The sequence below is a fragment of the Rattus norvegicus genome, chromosome 14 (genome assembly GCF_036323735.1).
Source record: "Rattus norvegicus strain BN/NHsdMcwi chromosome 14, GRCr8, whole genome shotgun sequence".
In the NCBI taxonomy this organism is placed as follows: domain Eukaryota; kingdom Metazoa; phylum Chordata; class Mammalia; order Rodentia; family Muridae; genus Rattus; species Rattus norvegicus.
Genome location: NC_086032.1, coordinates 44,659,927 through 44,677,806, shown reverse-complemented (window position 1 = coordinate 44,677,806; position 17,880 = coordinate 44,659,927). Strand labels below are relative to the sequence as shown.

The following is a 17,880-nucleotide window of genomic DNA, read 5'->3' as shown; positions in this document are numbered from 1 at the left end:
ATCAAATTCAGGCCAACCACTCTTTTGTTTTTAAAGTTACTTCCTTCACTAGTCTTTTTCTTTTTTTTTTTTTAAGATTTATTTATGTATTATACATAAGTACACTGTAGCTGTCTTCAGACACACCAGAAGAGGGCATCGGATCTCATTATAAAAGGCCGTGAGCCACCATGTGGTTGCTGGGATTTGAACTCAGGACCTCTTAACTACTGAGCCACCTCTCCAGCCCCTCCCTGCTTTTTCTTCATGGATATTTTAGATGTTTGTATAGGATCCTTATGCTTGACTCCCAACAGACCTGAGAAAACATGAGTCAGGGAAGGGAAATGCAAGACCACGAGTCCTTAACCAAAAGCCTGGAGGCAGATGCATGGTCGCAGAAAGGTAGGAGTTCACACAGCATGCACCATATCACAGTCGGAAGTCAAATGTGCTGGGTGGCTGCAGCAAGGCACATGTGTCAGAGTCAGAAGTCATGGATATTCAACCTATGTGAGAACAAACGCTAGCCCGAACAAGTCCCACCCAGGCAGGCCGTGTGTTACCACCACTGGAGAATATCAAAAATCCTCATTTTTTCTTTCAGAGCATTTTGCATTTGAGAAATGTCCAGAAAGGATTACAGCAATGTACGAATGCCTTGGATTCTAGGCAAAGAAAACCAACCTGATAAAGGATATTAGAAAAATAACCAATCTCACAAGAACCAAGAGGATAACAAGTTAAAATACGGAACCAACACTTGCCTAACTAGCAGCTGCTTTTTATTTTCAGGACAAAAATAGCAGTGAGTGCTTTAGACCACTGTGGTAAGAGTACAAACCAGGGCCGGGAGAGATGGCTCAGTGGTTAAGAGCACTGACTACTCTTCCAGAGGTCCTGAGTTCAATTCTCAGCAACCACATGGTGGCTCACAAGCATATGTAATGTGATGCCCTCTTCTGGTGTGTCTGAAGACAGCTACTGTGAACTCAAATATATAAAATAAAGAAATTTTTAAAAAATGTAGTACAAACCAGGAGTTATCAACAGCCTCACAATATAACAACACTGACCTCCAAATTGCTTTTCCAAGAACCCATTTTCTATACAAGTAATCAGCTATTAGACCAAGCCTTGGGGACAAAGGTGTTCACCGAAACAATGATTTAAATCTTAAAATGATTTAAAATTTAAAACAATCACTGACGGGGTTGGGGATTTAGCTCAGTGGTAGAGCGCTTGCCTAGCAAGTGCAAGGCCCTGGGTTCGGTCCCCAGCTCTGAAAAAAAAACAAAAACCAATCACTGACAACTACAGCATACCGAAAAGGAGGCACTGTGTGGTGAAACAAGGTGAAGCTATGGGAAGGAACCCAAAGACACCTTTGCAGTGCTTCAGAAGGGGAGACCTCAAGACAAAGGTAAAAGGGACCAAGGCCAATAAACTGCACGACGTTAAGATATTGCCCAAGGTCAAGACATGAAGAAAGATCAGAATGGAATGCAAACTGAGGCAAGTTCCTCTAGGTAAGAGATCAAGGGTAACTCTCTCCTTCCTCCCACACAAACTGTAGGAGGAACTTTTCCAAACTAGCGAGAGCACTGCAGAGGGAGTCATGCCGCTGTGACTCCTCATAAACATTTTAGAATGAAAAGAATTTTCTTTCCAAAGAGGAAAAAGAATGGTTTGGAATGCATTTTAGAACTGAGCAGATAAGACAGACTGGTGAGGCTCAGGCAACTCTGAGGAACTTCCCACTTCTCAGGGGGTCTACATTCCCAGCCATTAACACAGGACCAGTGCTGTGGAATCACACAGAGGAAGTGATCTGTGTACAGAGACCACTGCCTGTCATTGGACAGGTAGTAATAAACACTGATTCCTCCTCCCCGAAACAGTATAGAAGCCCCGCTGCACTAATGCTGACTTTCAATTTTAAATTTTAGTCCTTCAGTCTTAACCAGATCTTGTTGTTGTTGGTTTGCTCTTGTTTGTTGAGACAGGGTCTCTCTGTATAACCCAGGCCGTCCTGAAGGACCTGGTTGCTTCATATTCACAGAGATAAGCCTACTTCTGCCTCCTGAGTGCTGGAATTGAAAGTGTGCACCACCAGGCTCAGCCTTCTTACAGCAGATTTTTACTCTCTTGGCTTAGTAGCCTCAAACCTTTACCAAACTCCTTGCTGGGTACAACATTTTACAGACATTAAGATTGTACAGTATTAAATCTAATTAAATGTGGCATATAAATGATACATATTATAATCCCGGAGTAAAGACAAAAATTGCATAGATGTCATTTACACGTAAATAAAAGAAAATGAAATTTTAAAGTCTTTACCAATTCCCAAAATACAACCACAAAGGTTACTGGACAACTCTAAGAAACTAACGTTAAACTAATGACGATTTGCTTTTGTTTCTTTTCCTTTCTTTTTCTATTTTGTATTTGTTTGTTGTTTGTTTGTTTGTTTATTGGCTTTAGGGATTGAAGCCAGGCGTTCCTGAACGTGACAGGCAGCAGGCAGGCAGGGTGAGTGTTCTACTGAGCATGTGAAGCCCAGAAGCCATGGTACAGTGATGGCAACTTTTGATTTTAGGCCTTCAAACTTAGACCAAATTGTTTTCAAATGACAGTATTTTTTTTAATGTGTGTCATTCTAAATGTTATCATTAAAATGGCCAAATATGCAATAAGACTTCAACATCAAAGCCAAACCATTTTTTTAAAGTAAAAATCAAAGTTTTCTGTTTGAATCACCTGGACTGTGGCTTCTCACATTCAAATCCAACTCCTCCCAAAGCTTCCCTCATTCTTTTCTGAAGGACTAGGGGGAAAAAAAAGAAAATACACAGAAGAGATAAAGAAATGACAGTCACTGGAAACATTTTTCATTTCCTCTTTAAATCTGGAGTAAGCATGAAATCCCAAGCTCCAAACAGGATTTTATTTTACTTATTTGTTTATTTTTTTGTTCAAAACACTGTGCCCAATGTCTATGAAGTATGTGGAATTCAGCCTGGCAGCTACCCAGCCAAAAGAGAACCCAGAATTTAATCAAACATATCTTCAACATCTAAATGAGGAATCTGAGGCTAGATGGATGCCCACAGAGCCTAGGGACTGTGCATCCCTCACGGCACCAGTCCTGGAACTGTTTTACCATCTCTCTACTCAAGGGCTATGCCCACTGACAAGAAAGGTAAGAAAGCAAGAGGCACCAGAGAACTTAAGTAAATAAATAAGGCAAGACCTGGAAAAGCATCTTTGGTGCTTGCACAATAGCGTCCGATGCCACTTTTTAGATGGTTTACAAAAGGGAAGTGAAAGAGGCTGCCGCCCACTGTGACGTTCCCTGTCCTTTCTCCATGGTATGGTTCAGATGACTACTACACGCTCACGATGGGACATCGGGGCATCTTAGAACTCTTACAATTTAAGTCAGGCTGCTGAGGTTGACTTAGCCTCTATTTTGTCTGGGAAGCAGTGAGGCAACAGTAGAAAGAAAAGGAATTTAAAATCAGGCAGGCTGCATTCTCATTCTCTCACACTCTGCTCCCTACCCCCCACCTTTCCTTATCCAAGGCTTACTGATACAATACCTATGGTAATGACAAGCCTCAGTCGCTCTACAGAAACAAACACATCTTGGGTTATGAGGAATAAGTTCTAAAATACACATGAAGCGCCCACCTAAAGCACACAGCGGGCTGGCACAAAGCGGGCTGTCTACATGAGTTCCCAGCTCTTTCTTCCTACTTCTGGGCTTCAAGTCCCAAGAGATTGATGTCCACCGTTCCAAGCTCTTGATACAGGCCTCAAAGCCTGCTAGCAAATCTGAACTTCTATCCTTGCCATCCTCCATACTTCATTCTTTTTAAGCATTAACTCTCACCCCAAAAAGGTTACTAATAGCATGGCTAGGTAGGACTTTCTTCAGTCACACTGCAGACTCGGATGTTGTTCAGAAACCCAGCAAAACATACAGCTACTCTAGGAGTGGATTTCTCCTGATGGCTGATTACATGCCTCACTTACTAAACTGTAACAATCTGGATCCCAGGTTAAGCATTTTTTTTTTTAATTTCCAAACTCTGCAACAAGTGATACCCCAATACCTGCACCCCTCAATCTACTTTGAACCTATTTTGTACTGACAAGTCCCAGCAAAGAAACACAGAACACACAGGAACATCTCCCATCCAATAAAACTTGTCACTAGCTTCCCTTTCCCCTAGGTAGATGGCTGAAGGAAATGTGGATCTGCTAATAAATACTCAGGAGACACATTTTCTATCTATCCTTGCTAGCATGTTCTGGTTCCTAAGAAAAGTTAAGGCCAAATGATAAGCCAGTTTCAAAGCTCTAAGTGACTAGAACGTTCTCAGAAAAGAAGAGCAGGACGTTTACTTTATAGAGGAAGGCAGTCGCTGTTGGAAGCTTCCCAGCTGCTTATTATTTGAGCCTGAAGAGGAGCCACCCCTGAAGGCAAGCTTGGCAGAGCCTGCTGACGTAAGAATCAGCCTGTGGTAACCCCAAATGGCCAGGAAGGCTTAACTTTTTTTTAACGTACTTCAGTGAGGTGGCAATTAAGAGGGGGAAACAATTATTAAGAATCCCTGGTGTGTGTCTTATAAAAACAGGAGCACCAGGCAAAGGCTTCCTTAAGTAAAAGGTAGACCTCTCAGATTTCAGTTAGAAGCTCCCGCTGATGGCTTAGTTGAAGACAACACTCAGCGTCTTGGCTGGTGGCTTCCACCCGGACCAGAGTTTCCTTTTGTGATGACGGGCGATTTGATACAAAGAAAAAGCAGTATACATTATAGATGTCCTTTCCTCTTTCCCGGCCTAATTTAACCAGCATATATGGGGAGAAGTGAGAAAACCCCGACTTACTAAAGGAATCCATAACCACCTGCAAAGACTGGTACGTTCAAGGCTTTAATATAATGGAAAGAAGAAAATAAAGCGAGAAAAGAGGCTGTAAGGCAGAACCCGGTCCCGGGTGTCAAAGATCTTCGGCCGGTGAGGCCTTTGAGGACCAGGACAGTAGAAAGGGGTCCACGGCTGGGGAGAAGGCACCCCAGGAAAGCAACATCCCGCCGTTCTTAGAAGTGACGGGAAGGGAAGGCGGGATCCCGGCAGGCGGGTGGGGAGGCACTCGAGCAGTGCTGCGCGCCGCACCCGGCCCGGGCCACCCCGGGACACCCAGATGTTCAGAGCCTGATCCGGTAGCAGAGCAGGGCGTGCGCAACTCAGGGCGCGGCGGGGCAGTGGGCTCGACCGGTCCGGACCAGTCCACCCCCTGGCTCCCTTCCGTACGCAGACCCAACTCAGTAGGCATCCCGACCCGGACCAAGCACTCACCCGGGGCTACCAGCGGCGAACTCACAGCGCCTCCCACGAACACCGAACCAGCAAGCACAGCAGACCCCAGGAGTCCCCACGGAGCCATCGCCGAGTCCCTCTGTCCTTCTCGCCCTGGCTTCGACGTCCCGAGCCCAGGTAGAGGGTGAAGCTCGAGGGCTGTCCGGCCGATTGAGCGCAAAAGCTCGGCCCCGAGAAGCCCCTACTCGCTCAGCCTGGCCCCGCCAAGGACCCGCCCACCGCGCGGAAGCCCCGCCCCTGCTCGCCGCACCCGAGTCCCCTAAAGCCTGGACCCGCCTCCGCACGCACAACCCTGCCCGGGAGTCCAGGCCGCGCCTCTCCTGTCACTCCCCCTTCCCCTCAAAACCCTTGGGTCGGCGTCTGATGCGCGCCTAAGCCGTGGCCCCGCCCACTGCTGACACTCTCCGCCTCCTCTGTTGGGCGGGCTAACCCTGCCCAGAGATGTGGCGACTGCGCGGGAGCCTCGGGCTGGGGCGGGTTGCTCCTTCTCCAGGGTCCTGGGACGAGACGGACGTGGAAGAGGAAGGCAGGGAAATTAGGGCAGGAAGCCCAAGAGGGTGAGTCTGAAACTCCCAAGGCCGGCAGTTTCAGAGTGGCGGGATGGTTTTTTTTTTCTCTACTGGAGTCTTTAGCTAGTTAATTAACCTGGGTTAGTGGTCTAGGAAGGAATGCCACGTTCAAAGTCATGTTTGGTTGTTTGAAAATTAAGGATAATTGATGAAAAACTTTTAATTGTCCCCATACCATTCTGTCTAAACTACTTCTGTTGAGGAACACATTCCCACACGCTTCCAGGAATAACTTACAGGGCTTTTATTTTATTGGTTGTTTGCTTGAGTTGTGATTGGGTTTTGTTTTAATCATCTTGCAAACATTCACCTGGAACAGTTCTTCAAATTGTCCTGTCATTTCTGTCCTCACGTTCTCACATCAGCCCTGTAAGGTGAGTATTATCCCCATTTCAGGGGCCAGGAAGTGAGCCCACGATGTCTGGGCTACCTGGGCCACCATGCTCAGTATAATTATCTCCAGTGTTTGCTCATGGCTTTAATCTCAGCACCTGGCTCAAGGACAGCACGCACTAAGCATTCATAAGTTAAAGGGGAATGAGCCTTTTTCTGAATAGCTTCAGTTTAACCAACCAATAGCTTCATATTAACTAAACCCTGGAGACTACACACACACACACACACACACACACACACACACACACACACACACACACACACACACACACACACACACATATATATATACGCGGTCCTTAAAGCCCAATCTTGATGGATATGAGTTGAATGGAGGGTGAGTCTTCAGCTCCTTCTGTAGACTGACTGGCTGGTGGCCTCTAAGTTTGAAGGGGGAGTTATTTCTCCTCTCTAACACCCTCCACCCTTCTGTTACAAACATCACTGATGTTTTCCAGAGAGAGAAACTACAGGTAGCTGAGACTGAATGTCGGAGACCCTACCCTTAAGCCAAAGAAGGAACTATGGGTCCTGCACCCCGTTTGTGGCACATCCTGTAGTCTGACAAACATAAAAGAAAAGTCTTTTCTACTTTTATATCGAAGAGAAAGCTTGAGAAGAAATGCAAACCAAAGATGTACTGGCTGGGTTTTTTGTTTTGTTTTGATTTGATTTTTTTTTTCAACTGTCAACTGGACAGAAACTAGAGACATCCGAGAACCTCTTCTCGTCAATTAGGAAAATGTCTCCCTAAGATCAGGTTGTAGGTAAGCCCGAGGACATGTTTCTTAATTAGTGATTGATGGGTAGGGCCCAGCCTATTGTGGTTTCTGTAAGAAAGCAGGCTGAGCAAGCCTTGAGGAGCAAGCCAGTAACCAGCACTCCTCCATGGTCTCCTTTTCAGCTCCTGCCTCCAGGTTCCTACCCTGCTTGAGATCCCAGCTTAATTCCCTCTGGTAATAAACAGCAATGGGGAAGTGTAAGCCAAACAAGTCCTTTCCTCCGTGTGGTGGTTTGAATAGGACTGGCTCCCATAACTCATGTGTTTGAATGCTTGGTCAACAGAGAGTGACACTATTAGAAGTTGTGTCCTTGTTGGAGTAGGTGTGGCCTTGTTGGAGGAAGTGTCTCACTGGGGATTGGGGTTTGATATCTCAGAAGCTCAAGCCAGGCCTAGTGGTTCAAGGCTGCCTGAGGATCTGATGTAGAACTCTCAGCTACCTCTCCAACACCACGAGTGTCTGCATTCTGCCATGCTTCTGACCGTGATGATAATGAACTGAAACTCTGAACTGTAGGCCAGCCCCAATTAATTGTTTTCCTTTATAAGGGTTGCCATGGACATGGTGTCTCTTCACAGCAATAGAACAGTGACTAAGGCACTCCCCAAGTTGTTTTGGTCCTGGTATTTCATCAGAGCAATAGTAAACCCTAAAAAGGAAGCAATAGGGCAAACAACCGTATGGTTATCTAACTATTAAAGGAGAGAATCCTGGGCTTAGAAATCGAAGGACAAATTATCAACAGTCGCCAAACCAGCTGCATCATTTATTGAAAATGCAGAGCTAAGTGCTAGAAATAGGCCTGGGGTCCCAGGAAAGTGCACACAATCCAAAGTATTTTGACAATACACTTTTGCCTCAGCAGAAGGGTTTGTAGCCAAGCCAGGTCAAGCGGGCAAACACACCCAGTGGCTGTCCCCGCTGGGTTTTTTTATTCCTAAACAAAAGGGGTGCTGTGCCTCACTCTGAGTGCTCAGAGCTCTACCTCATGTTATTATGTGATTGGCTAGTTTAAAGTGACAAAGCTTGTAAAAGGGATGCAATTTTCCTCAGGGAGGCAACCCTGAGCACCTATTTTGATTTCAAGAAGTGCCGGCCCAGGTGGAATTTGAATTTCTGCTAAGGAGCTTCTTTACAATTTTTTTAATGGCGCTTTGTCTTATTTAACCCTTGGGGGAGGGGCATGACTTTGTTTTTATTACCTTTCCCCGAATAAAGAAGAACAAATTTATGTTGTTTGCAGGAAATGTGGATGGAACTGGAGACCATTGTGTTAAACAAAGAGACATTGGGAAGACAAAATAACCATAAGAAAACCAAACACTGCAAATGTTTTTCTCTCTTGTGGAAGCTACATTCAGAGAAAAATAGGACATGAGAGGAGAAAGGAACCAGTCTACAGAGTGGGAATGTGACCAAAGGACATTATACATATGTGTGGAAATGTCTTTCTACAGATAATATGTGCTCGTATAAATGCATGCGGGGCTGTTTGGTTAAACATCCCCAAGATTTCCAAGAACACACCACACCGCCAAACCACGCTCAAGCCTTCTTGATCACACCAACTCTTTCTGAAATTCAGACTGCAACAAAATGTGTGCACAGGTATCTATTCCAAATGTAGAACACTTTCTCCCTCACAGGTCAATTTACTATTAAAAAATGAATGATTTTAAACTTTTGATTAAATTTTCATATTTGAATTGGGTGTCTGTTTGTGGCTCTGTAGAAATAAGAATGTAGTACTCGAAACTAGGGGTATGCCCTGTTAACGACCCACAACTTCTTACTTTCAGGATGAGAGCGTTAGGAGTCATGTCTGATAACTCATATCTACTGGCAGCTGAGGTTGAAAGCTAAGACCCTGAGACTCTGGATAACGTTTAGCACTCTATAGCTGTCCTAGTCATTTTTACATATACTCATATTCATGCATTTGAATAACTTTTAGGAAAGGGGGGAGGGAAGGAGGGAGGGAGGGAGGGAGGGAGGGAGGAAGAAAGGACATTTTTTTAAAAAAGACTAGAATAAAGGAAATAAATAAAATGAAATTGAAGTTATGCTTTCAGGTCCTGACTTTTTTTAAATTAGATTTTCTTATTCCTGTGTGTGTGTGTGTGTGTGTGTGTGTGTGTGTGTGTGTGTGTATGTGTGTGTGTGTGTGTGTGTGTGTGTGTGTGTGTGTGCTGGTGCCTGTGGAGGTCAGAAAAGTAATCAGCTCCCCCTGGCAATGGAGTTATTTGTGGCTGGCTGTGAGCTGCAAGTGGGTGCTGGGGCTGACGCAGCTCCTCTGCATGAGCAACAGGTGTTCTTGACGGCCAGACCTCTCCAGCCCCAAGTCCCAAATCGTACAGACTTGTTTACTTGAAGAATGTTCACCAATGGGTATCTAAAATCATGCTGCTTTATTTTAAATGTGAAGACCAACTGTGCCTGAGGTTCCTTCTGTCTTGCAAAAGGTTGTATTCCTCATAAAATTGGCATTACAAAGTCAAGAGGTCCCAGTTTTGTTTTGTTTTTCCAACAACAAAATTAAGTCTAGAAATAGCCTAACAATAGCCTTCATTTGTTCATCTCACAGACTTGCCAAGAACCTGTGGAGAAGGCTTTTTCCCCCTGTAATCATTTCCCTACATTTTTACAGCAATGTTTGATTTGGGGAAGTATCATAGTAAACCTCACATCAGAGCTGTAGAAATTCAAAATTAAAGAGGAATATGAGTGCTGCCTGGCCCATCTAGGGTTCAGATCCACTCACCCTTTCCTGGGCTTCCAACCTGCACACGCACAGTTCTACCTCTGAAATGTGGGACACTGGTCTCTCAGCTCTTTCTTTTCCAATTAAAAAGTTTCTTCCTCTTAATTTGTCAATGCGCGTTTGAAGTGGGCTTTTTGAAGCTCTTTTTCTATATGTTCTACAACACTATCCCCTCCAAGCCAAACAACATATATCTATCTTCACCAGTTCAGCTGTGTGTCCTTGCAAAAGACCATCGAGACTGATGGGAGGGCTGAAGTTAGCTTTTAAGTTAAAACTACTGTGCTTAAGAGATCTATAAAACAAACAAACAAAAAAATGCCTCTAACCTGTAAGCCCCAATTGCCAAAGGACAGATAACTTCCAGGAATGCTGGGGGCTGTGCTTCATGGAAGAGAGCAAACCGCCTGTTATCACTTCTGAAGACAAGCTTGGTTGCCCCAACTGCGGCAAGTGTGCTTAATCACAAGTAGGCAGGAAATAAGTCAGGATGTATGCTTGCCCTCCCCAAATCCCTTAGATGAAGGCAGGAAGCATGTAACCTTGTCGATTTTGCCTTAATATGCACCTACCTGACTAATGTGAACTGTGGCCATTCTCTGGGAAACCTGGGGAGGAATCCGGCCAGCGCCCATCATTCTGACCAGCATTTAATAAAGCTTGCTTCAAATTTGGCTGTTAATGTTTCCCACATTAGAGGGGGTGGCAAATGGACCCTTGCCCAGTATTCTGCTCTCACGTCCAATCAGATGTATGAAATTCTGCCATAATTGCCCCTGGCCTTGGGTTCTTAGAGAGGGGCTAGTATATATAGGTTGGGGAAGAGTGAGAGAACTATGAAGGTCTGCCAAGGTACTGTGAAGCCGATATCCATGCTAAATGAATATGGCTGCTTTGGGATCAACCATGTTCCTGTTAGTAAGCCCAATCAACTCATTATTGCCCCTTAGGGATGGTTTTGCTAAATCCAACTCTGGTTTATCATTGGGTCTTAAAAAGGGAAAGGAGTAAATATTGCCTAGTTTCCCCAACACACCAGGACAAGATTTCTCAAAACACCATGATTACCGTGCCGAAAGCACAATGGCCAAAAGCAACTTGAGGAGAAAAGAGCTTATTTGGTGCTTCCACGTGTCCATCATCAAAGGAAGTCCAGATAGGAACTCAAACAGGGCTGGAACCCGGAGGGCAGGAGCTGATGATGCAGAGGCCATGCAGGAGTGCTGTTTGCTTGCTTTCGTGGCTTGCTCAGCCTGCTTTCTTAAAGAACCCAGAATCACCACACCAGGGTGAGACCACCCACAATGGCTGGGTCCTTCTCTATCAATCACTAATTTCAAAAATGCCCATAAGTAGGGGGTTGGGGATTTAGCTCAGCGGTAGAGCGCTTGCCTATCGAGCGCAAGGCCCTGGGTTCGGTCCCCAGCTCCAGGGGGACTGGAAAAATGCCCATAAGCTTGCCTGAAAGTGCTATCTTAAGCAGGGAGGTCCTTCTCATCTGGAGGAGGTCCCTCCTCTCAGATGACTATAGCTTTGTCAGTTTGACATAAAACTAACCAACACTATCAAATACATTTTTTTTTCTTTTTTTCTTTTCGGAGCTGGGGACCGAACGAACCCAGGGCCTTGCACTTCCTAGGCAAGCGCTCTACCACTGAGCTAAATTCCCAACCCCACATTTTTTTTTTCTTAAAGAAGAATTGATTTAATGTGGGAATGGGTCATCTATCAGAAAAAACAAACAATGCTGTGTCCTTTCTGGGGTTTGCTGATTGTTTTTTCTACTTTCTCCATGAGAATTTGGTTAATCATTCTTCTTAGTAGAAGCCTTTCTTGTTTTCCTCTCCACTGCTAAGTGGTCATTTTCATTACAGAAATGCATGAGTCTCTGGTGACTGGTGTTTACGCTAATTAACACTGAACATTCTCAGTAGAATGTTGCCTTTCTGTGAATTAGATGTAGTCATATGTCCTTGTAAGGAATGACACCTAGGGAATAAGTTTACAGTCTTTTTTTTTTTTTTTTTTTTAATTAGAACTGCAAGGGAGTAAAATAGTATTTTTAAAAATTTAGGAATTTTGACCTTACAACAAATATGCATTGCCTATGCTGAGAGTGGGAGGCTAAAGGACAGAATTACTGCAAATTAATAAAAGATCCGAGCATTGCTTATAGAAATTTCTAAATTTAGCTGGGAGAAAGTAAACAACCAGATGGAAAATGGAAAAGGCCGAAGGCCCCAGGGTCACAAGAGGGAGCCTGGCTAGGATTCTTTTCTGCATTGGGTTCATCTCCTCTGCTGATTAAAGGATCAAAGAGCAGGAAGAATCTTAAACATGGCAACAATGAGTAACAAACTTTATTACAAGGGGGAGACAGAGAGACAGAGGAGAGAGAGAGAAAGAGAGAGAGAGAGAGAGAGAGAGAGAGAGAGAGAGAGAGAGAGAACTGGCAGAGCAACCCCGGTCATTTTTGTCCATGGAGGACTGGGGTTTTAAATGTTTCTGGTGGCATAAGATGGGTCCCCTTCTCCTAATTTTGGTTTGGACAGCTTAGACAAAGAAGGCAGGCCCACAACTTCAGGTAAACGCCTTGAGGCTTTGAACATATGGGACCAGCCTAGACTGATGAGTCAGAAGAAAGAAAGCCCTGGCAAGGCCTTTTTTATTCTGTGGCCCTTTCCCTATCTGTCTGCCTGTCACAGATCTCTCTAGCTCCTAGTCTGTCACAATGACTCACCTTGAACTGAACAACTCCCGGATGAGTGTTCTTGCCTGTACAACTGGAGGGGCAACAGGATGATTTCCAAGGACTCCCAACCTTAGATTGTAGATAATTCTACAGTCTAAGGATGCCAAATGATAGGCTGTAAGAGGCTGGCTAGACTGCAGGGTTCTCAGCACAAGGGACCTGTGTGCTGGCTAGTACTGTGCTATGAAAGACACATGTCACTGCCTTTATGTAATAAATGCCAGCAGCCCCCAAACCAGTTGTAATACCCAAAAATGCCTCTGATGTGACCAGATGCTCCTGGAGTAGGAATAGGAGACCTAAGTTCTCCCAGTTGAGGATCAACAAGCTAGAGAAACTCCAAAGTAGTGTAGTTAGTCTGCCAGTGGACACTCAGAAAGGTACATGGAAAAGCTGTAACCTGAGCTGAGTCTTGACAGAAATGTGGTCCGGGAGTTGGTGAAGGAAGAAAGGTGTTAAGGTGACGCACAGCCTAAGAATGTGTGAGTATTGGTTGGTGCACACTCATGATGAGAAGAGAAAGGCCTGCAATGACCCAGTCAGAGCCGAGCATGACAGCTGGTTAAAAGACAATGGAGAGTTTCAAATGCCTCACAAATTGTCATCTCTAAGTAACCATATCTCCAAAATACATTTGAGGTCAGAAAAACAACCATTGTTAGATTTCCACCACCACCCCATTGTGAATCAAGAGACTTCAGATAGGTCCATCTGCACATACACAGCACCTACACAAGCATGCGCACACATGTGTGCACATGCACTGGATCCTATGTCAACCATACTCTAAGCATCCTTGTCTTTTACCCCTGCTGTCTGAAGATGCTTCATTTTGCTTTGGGCAGTAGGGAGGAGATAGCATGGAATGTAGGCTGCTAATATGTTGCAGGATATTTAATCTTACTCTGACCCCTGAGATTGTGTTGTTTACTGCGAAAACTTGCTTTAGTTGAGATGTGGCTCAGCCTTAGCATACACCTTTAATGCAAGAGCTTTCTGCCGGAATATTGTAAACAGGATTGAATAAAGTCAACCATAAGTCAGGAGGAACCAAGGAACCAGTTCACAGGAAGTGAACGTAGGATTATTAAAAAAAACAAACAAACAAACAAACAGAGAGTGATAGGAAGATTGGTAGAAAGAAGAGGCACGGGAAGTGGAAGGGAGGGACATTCAGGTTAAAGGGGGTTTCTTGAGAGGGATTCATTCTAGGACACCTGTTGAGGAGGAAGGTCAGCTGGGTGCCTTCTCTGCCTCTCAGAGCCGACTGGTTTTCACCCCAGCATCTGCCTCCCCAGTCTTCCTTGGTAAAATCAAACCGACTGAGATTCTGTTAAAGAACAACATGCAATGTATGTAGAGTTCAAGGCAGAAGTAAAGACGTGAGCACACGCACTTCCTTCTAGGACCCTGGAAATCCCTATCCCTTGACCACCAGGGCAGATCTATCCAGATTGGTCAATAGTATGCTATTAAACTAGCTAAGAAGCTATGAAGAATGGTCATTTGTTTTGTTTTGTTTGGTTTGGTTTGGTTTGGTTTTATTATTGGGTATTTTTTTATTTACATTTCAAATGTTATTCCCTTTCCCATTCCCGGACATAAGCCCACATCCCTCTCCCTCACCTTCTTCTATAAGGGTGTTCCCCTCCCCATCCACCCCCCTTCCCACCTCCCCACCAGGACATTCCCCTACACTGGGGGGTCCAGCCTTGGCAGGACCAAGGGCTTCTCCTTCCATTGGTGCCAAACAAGGCCATCCTCTGCTACATATGCAGCTGGAGCCATGGATCAGTCCATGTATAGTCTTTGGGTAGTGTTAGTGCTGAGAGCCATAAAGATTTAAACAGCTACTATAGGTAACGGGAGGTCTGCCTAACAGGCACCACTGTCTATCATCGAGCTGACATCCGGGCTGAAGCCTGTCAGTATTCCATGAGCCAATCTGAGCAGCTGTGTGATTCTCTGTGCCTGTGCTTAGCAGAAGGGAAGATGAATAGAAGTAGGGATTTTCCTATAAGGAATCTGATAGCTAGGGAGCTTTTCTATCATTATTGAAAGCTAAGGGGTCCGGGTGACTTTTCAGGTGAACTCAGACAACAGAAGGACTCAGCCTCAGAGAAGAAAGAGAAGTGAAACATCTGGCAGTTCGTGAGATGTGGGAGCAAGGCGATGAGGTGGAAGGTTTAAGAGAGCAGAGAGTGAGAGTCGCCAGTTTCTCAGGGTAGCTGAGAAACCCACACGAACCACTTTACTGCCAAGGCTCAGAGTGATAACATGAACTCCTCTTGTCTTCTCCTCAATATTGCCCTATAATCGTTATTTTTAATCTCTTAAAGTAAAATTTAGCATTTTTTTTTAGCTATGGGTGCAATCAGCAAACCCCAGAAAGGTGGCAGGACTTGTAATACTGGCACCAAAAATGGAGACATTTATCACCATGAAATTATGCTGCTGTCTCAAGATCTTGTTATGGAGACATGGGCTTGGCTCAGCTATTTCACCAAACTATGTGGCAAACTTATTCTCTGGGTCTATTTCTTTAGATGTTCATAGATAAAATTTAGAGGAAACCCTAATACTCCTGGTATTCTTGAACAAACAACTCTAGACATGTACTAAGACTCCAGTCTCTTGGTTCCCTCTCCCATACTGCATAAAATACTTAAACCAGACATGGCAATTCTCCCTCTTATCCTAGATCTCAGGAAGTAGAGACACAAGGAGCAGAATTCTGTTCAAATTGCCTTTGGTGACATAGCAAGCTCAAGGCCTGCGGCACATAAAAGATGCACTACTGTGGCAGTAGTAAAGACTGGCCTGCATAGGCCCATAAGGAGTTGCACTATTAGGAGATGCGGCCTTGTTGGAGTAGAAATGTGTTTGTTGGAGGAAGTGTGTCATTAGGGGTGAACTTTAAGGTCTCATGCTCAAAACCAGGCCTAGCGGCTCACAGTTTCTCTTCCTAGTGCCTAGGGTCCAGATGTAGACCTCTCAGCTACCTCTCCAGTACCATGACTTCATGCCTGCGTGCCACCATGTTTCCCATGATAATAATGGGCTAAACTTCTGAAACTGTAAGCTAGCCCAAGTCAGATACTTTTCTTTTATGAGAGTTGCTGTGGCCATGGTGTGTCTTCACTGTTGTGGTTTGCCCTGGAGTTATCTGTATTTTGATACTAATTCCACTGCCCCAAGGACAGCTGCCTAGTCAGTACTCTGGAATCAGGTGACTTCACCAAAACCTTCTCCCCATTGAATTTGTAAAATACAGGTGGGGAGCAGGAACAAGATAGAAGGAGGCCTGTCATTGGAGAAGGAAGGATGGGCGGGAGAGAAGTTTGAAGGAAGAGGAGACTGGAAAGGAAGGAGGAGACAGGGGGAGAAGGAGAGAAGTCATGGCAGGACAATGGAGACTGATGTTAAGATTCTGCTCTGTGTATTTACAGGTTGTTATTAATGTTCTTAGGGGATGGATGGTACCGGGCTTTGTATGTTTAATTGGGCAATTATATCTTATCAATTGGGTCAAAGGTTATCGTGTTGTGTGTTCTTTCATGTGTAGATTTAAGTGTAATGGAGTGTAAGGCGGCTTGTCTGGGCCACCACAGAGTTGAGATATGTGTTTCTGACATGAAAACCTGCCTTGGGAACTAGATAGGTAGAGAGATTGCTGACGGCTCAGAGAAGAGGCCTTTGGCAGTGTGATATGGGGTGGAGCAAAGCAGGTGAGAGGCTTTGCTGACAGAGAATTAAGATATCCAACAGATATCTTGGGGCACTGCAATGACAGACCTAGTGGGGGATAAAAGACAACATTTTATTTTTTATATTTTACAACAACACTTCACAGCAGTAAAACCCTAAGACAATGCTGGATCAAAAAATAAAGTAAGGGCTGAGTGTGGTGGTGTAGACCTTTAATCCCAGCATTGGGAGGCAGAGGCAGAAGATCTCTGTGAGTTCGAGGTCAGCCTAAATAGTGAGTGAGTTACAGCCAGGACTACATAGAGAGACTGTCTCAAAAAATAAAACAATTAAACAGAGAAAAGTTCAGTCCCTGATCATATTTAAGAGCTCCTTCCTTTCCTCTGCCTATGTCACCTCAGCAGCTACCACCAACTAGGGTGGACAGTTGTACACCACCCACCTGCTGCTTCCTCCAGCCAAAATACTGAAACTGTCTGTGTGGCTCCCCAGAAAGGCCCTGAGCAAAGGCCAAATGACTCAGCTAAGGTCATGCCCCCACCCCAAGGCTGCTCTTAGGTAGTAGCTGCTAATTGGATTGGTGGGGCAGAGAACATCCATTTCCAAAGTTAGACAATTTGGGAAGGGCCACTCAGCTCCAGATCGGCCTTAAGGGAAAGACTGAGGCCTCCCTGGCAAATACATCCCACTCACATTCTTCCTGTACCCAGCCCCAGCCCTTCCCACCAATGTGCAGAGGCAAGGATCAAGAATACTCCCTGAGGAGGACAAGCCCTTGGTCCTGCCAAGGCTCCACCCCCCAGTGTAGGGTAATGTCAGGGGAGGTGGGAAGGGGTGGGTGGATGGGTGGGGGAACACCTTCAGAGAAGAAGGGGGGAGGGGATAGGGTGTTTATGGATGGAAAACCAGGAAAGGGGATAACATTTGAAATGCAAATAAAAAATATCCAACCAAAGCAAAAGAAAACAAACAAACAAAAAACAAGTATTCCCTGGGAAGCCCCCTCTATGCAAAGCTTCCCTGAGAAACCTGGTCTCTCTCTCTCTCTCTCTCTCTCTTCTTCCCTGTTAAGTCCTTCTGTTCCTCATTGCCCAGCCTATGGTCCTTGCCTTTTGCATTTGTTTCACAGAGCTGTGAGGGAAAGAAGAAAAAGTTAGAGAGTTTGCCCATGTTACTCTCATCAGAGCTCAGCGGTACAGGAAGGAGTTTGGAGCAGACTAACTGCCCAATAATATGCCTCCTCGGAGACACATCCACCACCCTCCCACGCCCCATATCCACTGCTCCTAACACTAGGAGACAAGACGGTCCTCCACCTACTTAAAGAGCAAGTACATCAGATCCTGCCACCTCTTTCCCCCTCCCACCGTCTGTGAACTCCAGGGCTTCCTCCATCTTCTCCACCCCACCCCACCCCCACCTCCCCGGAAAAAAACAAGCCGCCCTTCCGACACGTTAGTGACAAGATCTTACACACTTCAGGAACAGCATTATTATTTTTGCTCAGGTAAACCTATGGGATGGGCTTCACGGAAGACGTTT

At 45.1% G+C, this 17,880-nt stretch overlaps 1 protein-coding gene and 1 long non-coding RNA gene across 4 annotated transcripts in view; one reads left to right on the top strand and one right to left on the bottom strand.

The window, feature by feature from the left end:
• The window catches only part of Rell1 (RELT-like 1), a 59,961-nt gene extending 54,275 nt beyond the window's left edge, over window positions 1-5,686 (bottom strand). For 2 of the 3 annotated variants that reach the window (XM_006250998.5, XM_039091719.2), the window contains exon 1: window positions 5,350-5,686. In XM_006250998.5, coding sequence (XP_006251060.1) covers window positions 5,350-5,437 — 88 coding nt within the window. In that variant the 5' untranslated portion in view covers window positions 5,438-5,686. 3 annotated transcript variants of the gene reach the window in all.
• On the top strand, window positions 5,601-8,823 carry LOC100911506 (uncharacterized). Its single transcript, XR_146284.6, has 2 exons — window positions 5,601-5,927; window positions 8,361-8,823. It is a non-coding gene; the product is annotated as an uncharacterized LOC100911506 (long non-coding RNA).
• The last annotated feature ends 9,057 nt before the right edge of the window (window positions 8,824-17,880 follow it).